We start from the raw sequence: 10573 nt of genomic DNA on the forward strand, positions 1-10573 counted from the left end.
GGCGGCGGTGCGTCTCTCACACGAGCGAACACTGACTGCAGATGAAATGCATCATGGCGGAGCGACTCTGAAATAAAACAAAACTGTGCGGAAAAACATCGGGATTAAACCCCGAAATTCTGCCGATTCATCCCACATCCGCCCAATCTGCGATTATAATCTCATACGGACTCGCGGATCGACAAATCGCGCTCTTTGCGTTTGTCGTTAAAGGTGTTATTGCTTAGCGGGCGACGCCGCGATACTTTATGATCACAATATAAAACAAACAAGGTTATTATTATTATTATTTAACTTTCGTCTTTATTGCGTTTGCTACGTTTAAATTACGATTCATTCTTTATTAAGCGACAGTGTTCGTCTTCACTTTAGTGCAGACATCAAAACAGCCCTGTTGAATCACAGGCGTGAATGTAAAAGGTTGTTTATTATTTTATTAAACATAGAAACGATGGAGAAAAAGCAGCATAAATCAGATAAACATCATCGCCGACATCTTCATCACCACCACCATCATCATCATCAGTCCTCCAGCAGCAGCAGCGGGGAGTCCGGCGGCAGCAGCCCGGCCCACGGGGCGCCCAAAGCGGCCAACGCCTTCGCCAACGACGGCAGCTTCATGGAGATGTTCAAGAAGAAGATGGAGGAGGAGGAGAAGAGGAAGAGAGAGACTGAGGAGGAGGAGAAGACGAAGAGTCCTGCTCCGGCAGGGCAAGCGGCTCAGGACAAGAAGCCTTGTAGCGTGAGCAGCATTGTAAGAGAGGCAGTGGACGCGCTTTACACTAGTGTAAAACACACACATACACTCATACAGCAGTAGATTCTGGCTCTGTTCGGGTCCTGGTCGCTTCCTAAAGCCCGTGTAACGCTCTGAGTCTGTTCCCTTATTAACTCAGGTGGGCAAGCGGAGGGGAGGCGCGCGTTTGGCCCTCAAGACAGGGATGGTGGCCAAGAAACAGAAACTGGACTCCGAGGTGAGAAAAGACTATATTTCCTAAAAAATCATTGTTGTTTAGTGCAAACCTTTTCGTTATGAATTTATTTTATGAGGTTCATTCAGTATCATTAGGTGCGTTCACGCCATGTCATAATTACTAGACTACGACTTGTAAATAGCGTTCTTTGTAGAACTCCTAAATTACAATTTGTGAACTGGGAATTTGCTGAGAACTCCGACTTTTACCACGTGACCGCTGCAGATTGTTGTTGATAGTGTCGCAGTGTAACGTCATGTGCTGACGAGAAAGAACGCAGCAATTACTTTCCCAGCGGTGTCCGAAATCGAAAACTTTCCTACTATATAGTGTGTGAAAAATAGTACGCCAACAGAGTAGTGTGTCTGAATACATTGTACTCGAAAAGTACCCGGATGAGCTACTACTTCCGGCAAGATTCTGAAGTGTGAAAAGTGTAGAATTTATTCCACATAAAAAAAAGCTTTAGTTCAACTTAATTATGACATACTAAGTTATAATTGTGATTAAAAGGTCATATTTATGACCTTTTGACATTGACAGTAAGGGCAAATTCCAAACGGCATTTTTGCTCCCTTGAAAGGCCCTTCGGGAAAGGGACGCCATTTGTAGAGGTGTTTCGAAACGAAAGTGAAAATCTGATCTCTTCACGAAGGCCTCTTTCACAAGGTCGTTAGCGAAGGGAACAGGCAATGGACATTTCAAGGAAATAATTTTATCATTATGGTCATGTGACCCAGCGAATTCATTTTTTTAAATATTATTATTATGTTTTCATTTTCTTGACAATAAACAAGCCAGAATGAGAACATGAAAACATGAATGAAATCAACTACCAATCTCCCCCACCCAGCTTAACCCCGCGGTCTCTTTACAATGTGGTACATAATGGATAGATAAGTTAACAGAAAAACAGCCACAGGAATGATACAACATGAATAAAAAATAAGCAAACACACACACACACACATAAAACAAAAGGGATAAAGTGTTGTTAAGATATTCAATCTGAGTCCTGATCATTGCTTTGCACAATATAATTGGAGATCTAGATATAGTCCAGATTTTTAATGTTGAGATTTGTGCCGAGTTCACCCAAGCTGTGGATATTTCCAGCATTATAATGTCCCGAAGTTGAATCAACCGCTTGAATATATCCCGGGTATGTGGTGGGAGCCAGTGTTTAGCGATCAGTTTTGTTGTAGACATTAAATCGGCCAGCCTGCCAATTTGTTTGCAGTTTAGAGAAATCAAACTGGGAATCATCATTCAGTAATAATACAGAGGGGATCACCGGTATATCGGAAATTCAGGGATTTTCGATAAGATAGCACATACCTCAATCCAAAAAATTGTAACCTTTTCACATTCCCACATCATATGGGGGGTGGTGATGGCGCAGTGGATAAGACACATGCCTTTGGTGTGAGAGACCCGGGTTCGAATCCACTGTGAGACACCAATGTGTCCCTGAGCAAGACACTTAACCCCTAGTTGCTCCAGAGACCTCTGACATATATAGCAATTGTAAGTCGCTTTGGATTAAAAAGCGTCAGCTAAACGAAAAAAAAAAAAAAAAATATATATATATATATATATATATGGAAAAAGAATCCAAGTTGTTGGTCAGCACATGTATCACAGAAGAGATTAAATGAGTCGATACGATGTATTTTGAGCGGGGTCCAGTAAGTCCTGAGACAGAAGTTATGATGAATCAGTTGGTGATTAGGATTCCTAGTAGGGCTGCACAATATTGATGAAAAATGCAAAATGCGTTAACTCATTAAATAATGCGATATTCGATATGCGATACGATAATGCTTAAAGTGTGTAAAAATAAACTTACATTTTCTTTAAAATATATTTAAAATTATATAACCTACATGCATGTTTCATATTCTTTTTGTGACAAGAAAACATCCCTACAGCTTCTGAAAGTGAACATCAGTGTTTTACTGTAGCAGAAGAAGTGTTATTTTAACATCAGTGTAAATCACGGGGTTCAGGGTTTCAGGTTATCCTACATTAGGTTTATTAAACAACAGAAACTGAATAATCAAATATAAAAATAAACATTGCTTAGTTTTCCCTCAATCAATTAAATATGTCCTGATTCTTATTAAAGCTACAAGTTATTCAGCCAAGAGCAGTGCTTTTGTTCATGACCCCAGTTATTGCCAGATGTGTCTTCACATTCATTACTCGGGTAGAAGTATAGATACTAGGGTTCAAAGATACTTCTGTAGAAGTTGAAGTTTCAACTCAAGCTTTTTACTCAAGTAAAAGTACTGGTTTCAAAATACTTAAAGTATAAAAGTAATTCAAGGGAAAAAATGGCATTAATGACTAAAGCTTAGGCCGCGCTGCCCCACCTCCTCAAAAAAATTTTTTCTAAACGCCATAATGACTATAATGTTATATTAAAATGTTAATGTTGATAAATTTGGGATACACTACACAGGCTACCTGTTTCAGCCGCATATATGTCCATTGAAAATAAATGCATTTTAGTACAATGCAAATACATTAAAGAACCATATACAGGTCCTTCTCAAAAAATTAGCATATTGTGATAAAGTTCATTATTTTCCACAATGTAATGATAAAAATTAAACTTTCATATATTTAAGATTCATTGCACACCAACTGAAATATTTCAGGTCTTTTATTGTTTTAATACTGATGATTTTGGCATATAGCTCATGAAAACCCAAAATTCCTATCTCAAAAAATTAGCATATTTCATCCGACCAATAAAATAAGTGTTTTTAATTAAAAAAAAGTCAACCTTCAAATAATTATGTTCAGTTATGCACTCAATACTTGGTCGGGAATCCTTTTGCAGAAATGACTGCTTCAATGCGGCGTGGCATGGAGGCAATCAGCCTGTGGCACTGCTGAGGTGTTATGGAGGCCCAGGATGCTTCGATAGCGGCCTTAAGCTCATCCAGAGTGTTGGGTCTTGCGTCTCTCAACTTTCTCGTCACAATATCCCACAGATTCTCTATGGGGTTCAGGTCAGGAGAGTTGGCAGGCCAATTGAGCACAGTAATACCATGGTCAGTAAACCATTTACCAGTGGTTTTGGCACTGTGAGCAGGTGCCAGGTCGTGCTGAAAAATAAAATCTTCATCTCCATAAAGCTTTTCAGCAGATGGAAGCATGAAGTGCTCCAAAATCTCCTGATAGCTAGCTGCATTGACCCTGCCCTTGATAAAACACAGTGGACCAACACCAGCAGCTGACATGGCACCCCAGACCATCACTGACTGTGGGTACTTGACACTGGACTTCAGGCATTTTGGCATTTCCTTCTCCCCAGTCTTCCTCCAGACTCTGGCACCTTGATTTCCGAATGACATGCAAAATTTGCTTTCATCCGAAAAAAGTACTTTGGACCACTGAGCAACAGTCCAGTGCTGCTTCTCTGTAGCCCAGGTCAGGCGCTTCTGCCGCTGTTTCTGGTTCAAAAGTGTCTTGACCTGGGGAATGCGGCACCTGTAGCCCATTTCCTGCACACGCCTGTGCACGGTGGCTCTGGATGTTTCTACTCCAGACTCAGTCCACTGCTTCCGCAGGTCCCCAAGGTCTGGAATCGGTCCTTCTCCACAATCTTCCTCAGGGTCCGGTCACCTCTTCTCGTTGTGCAGCGTTTTTTGCCACACTTTTTCCTTCCCACAGACTTCCCACTGAGGTGCCTTGATACAGCACTCTGGGAACAGCCTATTTGTACAGAAATGTCTTTCTGTGTCTTACCCTCTTGCTTGAGGGTGTCAATGATGGCCTTCTGGACAGCAGTCAGGTCGGCAGTCTTACCCATGATTGCGGTTTTGAGTAATGAAACAGACTGGGAGTTTTTAAAAGCCTCAGGAATCTTTTGTAGGTGTTTAGAGTTAATTAGTTGATTCAGATGATTAGGTTAATAGCTCGTTTAGAGACCCTTTTCATGATATGCTAATTTTTTGAGATAGGAATTTTGGGTTTTCATGAGCTGTATGCCAAAATCATCAGTATTAAAACAATAAAAGACCTGAAATATTTCAGTTGGTGTGCAATGAATCTAAAATATATGAAAGTTTAATTTTTATCATTACATTTTGGAAAATAATGAACTTTATCACAATATGCTAATTTTTTGAGAAGGACCTGTATGTGTAATACATATGCAGGTGCGATGGATCGCGTACAAACTAGTGTCGGAGTGTCGAAATGGTATATTGTTTATTTATACTTCTCATCCAACCACAATCAAATTCACTCTCTCCGGATGGCGCGATATATCTGGATAAATTTTTTTTTTAACGATGACAAGCAGGAATTAAAACAAGCCGAAGTGGAAGTTTTTGTACTTCGTTACTTCTGGTTATTGCAAGCCGTTGCGATATGCATATCGCGATATATACATTTGCGATATTTCGATATATTGTGCAGCCCTAATTTCAGCCATACTCTTCCCCAGTCCGTGACACACTCCTCTTGTTCAGTCTCTCTCTCCTTAAGGCCTTCCCATACATCCATGAAGTGACTAGAAGAGGACAACTCAAACCAAGCTGTGTGTGTGTGTGTGTGTGTGTGTGTGTGTGTGTGTGTGTGTGTGTGTGTGTGTGTGTGTGTGTGTGTGTGTGTGTGTGTGGGAAGAGTTTCCCGGTACCATAGGCACAAATATAAAAACAGAAGAGGGTTCTGTTCATCACACAGTTTAACACGCGTTTAGGACCAGCAATATCTTTCACTGTATAAATGCCTTTCTTCATCCAGTGTCTGGGGAGAAATGGTGTACCTCCCGAAAGGATATTATTATTATACCGTATGGTTGTGCCGAATATGCGAATAATGAATACATTTTTCCATAAGTTTAAAATTGACCATTGTGTTGGCCATGATTGGACCAAAAGCTTCCATACTTTGCTTGTTGTTCAGCCCAGAGAACAGGATATCTTGTAACCGGTGTTGTCCTGCTACACTCTCCTCTCTCTCTCTCTCTCTCTCTCTCAAAGACACCCCAGAGAGTGAGTCGAGCCAATACTTAATGAAGTTTATTTGAGAGGATGATACAATTCAGGGAAATTGCGAAGCGCTAATCCTCCATTATGTTTTGCACGCTGCAGTGTTTCAAATTTCAATCTGGGTTGCTTGTCATCCCAAATGAATTTATGAATTTTAGAATTGAGTTCGTGCCAAAAAAAACTGTAGGTGCCGGTAACAGAATCATGCAGCTGAGAAAATGTATTTGTGGCAAAACATTAATTTAACACTCGCTATTCTGTTAGTGGCAGCTAGGTCCATTTTTTTGGGAGATCTTGTTCATCCATAGTTAGAATTTGTAGATAGTTGGCATCCGGTTTACCATGGAGGGATGAATAAACAACAATGCCTAAGTAACTTATTGAAGTCTGTATGGAAATATTATATGGCAGTCTAACTTTCTTAGCCATACTATTAAGTGGAAGCAAAGAGGATTTATCCCAATCACTTTTGTACCCGGAGAGCATACTGAACTTTTCAAACACCTCCAGTATCTGGGAAATGAAACTTGAAGATCTGAAATAAACCGTGAAATAGGGCTGTCGTGGTGAAGGAATTTCCCTTGCGATAATTTTGAGTGGCTCAATAGCGCGATATGCGGTTTTACCGCCATTTATTTATTTATATTTATTTGTTGCTATATAAATACGTGTTATGATGTGGTCAGCATACACAAAAACAATGTAACCAATGTAACCGAAACTAAACAGCGTCTCTGCGCATTGAAAGACTGTCACTCAGCGCGCAGTTGTTACGCCAACGGACTGTCTTTGAGTGAGTCATTAAACCGTTCATTCAACAAAAACGTTCAAAAAAGCTGATTCCTTAAATGATAGATGTAATGAAACAAGGTGTTAATTTTTTTTTAACTTTGAGCTCCACCTTTCAAGGCTCAGCTGGCCAGCAATGCTTCACTTAAGAGACAATGGCATTGATTATATGCGTGATTCGCTGCTTTCCCCCACGGCTTCCTCGCGCTGTGAAATGCTGACCAGCGCTGACGCCATTCATGGTAAATACCCTTACACGTTAAAAGGATGATAGCCTACGACAAATATTCCGCTTTCCTTGGAAACGGCAACCTTTTCACGAATATACATGACTTGACTTCAAAAACAGACGCAGGTAATCGCACGCCCTCAGTCGAACACATTCACTGTCTGTTTAGGCTTAAGTCCAAATCCACGAATCCTCTGTACAAATCACCATGATAAACAGTCTTGTTATCATTATTAACTTATTTAACATCCAATACACATGGTACGAACTACGAAGGGTGGCCTTTATGAAAAAAGAAAACGCGGTTCGCGGTTGCTGCGGTTACTTGCGTTCCTCTGCGGTTGGCCTGTCAGTAGCGCGGTACTGCGATATTGCGGTTATCGCGACAGCCCTACCGTGAAATATCATCTTCATAGAGTGATATTGTTTGTAAGAGCTAGCTGAGATTGAACAGACATGTCCCTGTCTTATCGGTTGGGCTAGGGGCTCGAGATACACATTTTAGAATTGAGTTTGTGCCAAAAAAAAAAAAGTTGCAGGAAACAGAATCATGGAACTGATTTTTGCTTCAATCTTAAGGCTAAAAGTTTGCAAGGCCACTGAAGTAATAGGACCGTCTGCTTCTGTGAATCTCACATTCTGCTCTCCTTCTCAAAAGATCCTTCAGTTCAGCTTTAAGGGTCTGAAGCGTCTACAAATGTGAATGAGAGAACTGGCTTTACTCGTCCACGTAGTGTTGGGTATAATGCAGGGTGATGAGACGGCAAATGCGCACACACACACACATATATAACCCATATTTTAAAAACCGACTTTTTTGTTGTTGTTGTTTAAAATGCATATTTATTTGCAACAGTTATGTTAACAGCTAATCAGCTGATGGACACCGTGCTGCGTTGTCATGGGAACATCCCAGGTGGAGATGATGAGGAAATTACGTTGTCTTTCATTGTTCCCTTCGTGAAGTGTGTTTTCAAACAGCTCATAATGTCACACAAGTGCCCCGCTCACTCCCCAGGCATGACGCATCGGTTTGACTTTTTGTCGTAATTTAGACTGTCATCGATAGACTTGACTTTTTGTTAAAAATCATAATTTAGACTTTTTGTCGTCATTTTTGACATGTCATTTAGCCTGTCATAATTTAAACTTTTTCTCATAATTTTGATTGTCATAATTGAGACTTTATATCATAATGTTTGACTTTTTATGTGATAATTTAGCCTCATAATTTTGACTTTTTGTCTTCATTTTGACTTTGTTGTAATTTTGACTCAACATTTTGACTTTTTATCTTCATTTAGCCTGTTATCATTTTTACTGTCGTAATTTTTGACTTTGTCATAATTTAGTCTGTCATAATTTTAACTTTCATTGACTGTCATAATTTTAACTTTTTGTCAATTTTGACTAAAATGTTTTACTTTTTGTCATTTAAATTTGTAATTTTAACGTCTTAATTTATACTCTCGATTTTTACTTTGTCATAATTTTGACTCAAATAAAAATTGAAAAAAAAAAATTTCATCATTTTTATGTAAATGTAGACTATCAAAATGTCTGAATTGACACGTCAAAATTATGACACTCAATTTTGACTGTTCACTGTCATCATTTATTTTTTTAAATGTCATAATTTCGCCTTCCATAATTTTGACTTTTTCTGTCATAATTTGGAGTTTTTGTCAATTTAGATTGACTTAATTTAAAAAAATCATTGATTTTGGCTAGTCATAATGTACTCAGTTTTGACTTATGCAAATGTAGTATGTCATAATTTTAGTTTTTTAATGTCATAATTTGATTTTATTTGCCATATTTTGGACTTTTTATGCCAACATGTTGTCTTTTTATATCATAATTATGACTTCAATGTCAGTTTAGACATCATAATTGAAGTCTAATTTTTGTCGTAATTTTAATTGAAATTTAGAATAATAATGACAATCAAAATTACGCCACTGTTTTTTGTCATAATTTCGATTTAGTACGTCATAATTTTGACACAATTCATCTCGTAATTTTAGCACTTTAGTATTAGAATTTAGACTTTTCTGTAAAAATTTAGACTTTATTGTCATCATTTTCATCTCATAGACCTTGTATGCATGCATTTAAATATAATTTTTCTCTCGTGTATCACTTTTTCAGTTTGTTGATTTATATGATTGAAATATTTGTAAAGCATGATTTAAATCCTACATGTTTATCTAGCAACAGTCGTGTCAATAACAATAGTTTTTTAAACCATAATTTTCCTTACGTGGCTGCATTCCCCGTACAACGACATAAATATCATATCGCAAATGTGTCGTTCAACCACGCTGGTTATTGATGTAATAACTTCTTTTAATGAATCCGTTTGAGATGGAAAAATGCTAGATTTTTTGCTATAAAATACGGACATGGCATCTGAGGACTAAATATAATTTTTCTGTTATTTTTCTTTCTTTCCATACCCAAATGTTTAAGTGGTAGTGTATGCATGGTGTGTGTGTGTAGTAGTTTTCATGTGTTCACTGATCAGGGTGTGTGTGTTTAATGCAGGCGGAGGCTGGAAAAGGAGACGCCTGGACTAAATACATGGCGGAAGTGAAAAAGTATAAAGCGCATCAGTGTGGAGACGATGATAAAACCAGACCGCTGGTCAAATAGACTGGAGCTCTTCCTGTGGGCCGCACTGCCACATCATCATCCTCACACACACACACACACACACACACTGTTATTCACGCTCTTTTCCTTCAAGTCTTTGTTTCCAGATTGAGTTTTACCTTGTGCTCTGCCGTATTTGACCGTCTGTTGGATTCTGATTATTTTTATGATGTTATTTGCAGTGTATTCTTCAGTCCATGGCATTAGGAAGCTCTCGTTCACCTTGTTGATATTTTGTACTCCACATGTTTGGTACTTGAATGTCAATTAATGAAGATTGATGATGAAATTAAAGTCACAGTACCGCAGAATCGCCCGTTTTCTGGCTCTGTATGACGTAACAAACACCTGATCTCATTGCTCATGTAATTAATTCATGAAGTTTACACACTTTACTACAGTAAGGATACCATAGTTTGTTTTTAACAAAAAGAATAACAAATGATTCAGGAATGAATCTCCACATTTGTATGACGTTTGCTTCTTTTTCTGTTGCTAACTGGCCAGAATTGAACAGTTTTGTATGCTTTGGATGAAATTACTTGCCCTGTGTAATATAAACAGCATCATCAAAACCTCAACAAAAAGTACTTATTTTTCTTTAAGCGGTTTCTGCATCCGAACATCTAGATTTTAATAAATGTAGAATGGTCATAGTCAGTAGTACTTGACTTTAAAACTCGTATTAGTCCAAATTACCACTAATAATAATTCGTATAACGCTTTCTGAATTCACAAAGGAATTTGTTGACAAAACCTTTAATATTATTGAATTACATATGTAAATGTGTTAAAGTGATCTCAATCCTGTGTGAAAACTAAACGTGCCTCAGTGTTTTATGCCTTTGTCCTGCTTAAAATAAAAAAAAAAACATTTTGAAGAAAAGTAGTTTTTACTTTATGCATAAAACAGGATA

The 10573-nt window shown here is 38.3% G+C and overlaps 1 protein-coding gene across 1 annotated transcript; it reads left to right on the forward strand.

Annotated features, from left to right (window-relative positions):
- trir (telomerase RNA component interacting RNase) lies at positions 1-10243 on the forward strand. The gene is made up of 3 exons (XM_077202203.1): positions 1-754; positions 897-974; positions 9549-10243. Exons 1-3 carry the CDS (start codon positions 452-454, stop codon positions 9654-9656), a joined length of 489 nt encoding a protein of 162 aa, XP_077058318.1. The 5' UTR covers positions 1-451; the 3' UTR covers positions 9657-10243.
- Positions 10244-10573: the final 330 nt, after the last annotated feature.

Source organism: Siphateles boraxobius, unplaced genomic scaffold, assembly GCF_051911475.1.
Source record: "Siphateles boraxobius isolate OS27281-9 unplaced genomic scaffold, OSU_SipBor_1 49, whole genome shotgun sequence".
Taxonomy (NCBI): domain Eukaryota; kingdom Metazoa; phylum Chordata; class Actinopteri; order Cypriniformes; family Leuciscidae; genus Siphateles; species Siphateles boraxobius.

What these genes read in the sequence shown, in the direction of transcription:
- trir (XM_077202203.1), top strand. Translation starts at nt 452, where the DNA reads ATGGAGAAAAAGCAGCATAAATCAGATAAACATCATCGCCGACATCTT. An exon ending in CTTGTAGCGTGAGCAGCATT is followed by an intron (nt 755 to 896) that starts GTAAGAGAGGCA and finishes TTATTAACTCAG; the next exon opens with GTGGGCAAGCGGAGGGGAGG. An exon ending in AACAGAAACTGGACTCCGAG is followed by an intron (nt 975 to 9,548) that starts GTGAGAAAAGAC and finishes TGTTTAATGCAG; the next exon opens with GCGGAGGCTGGAAAAGGAGA.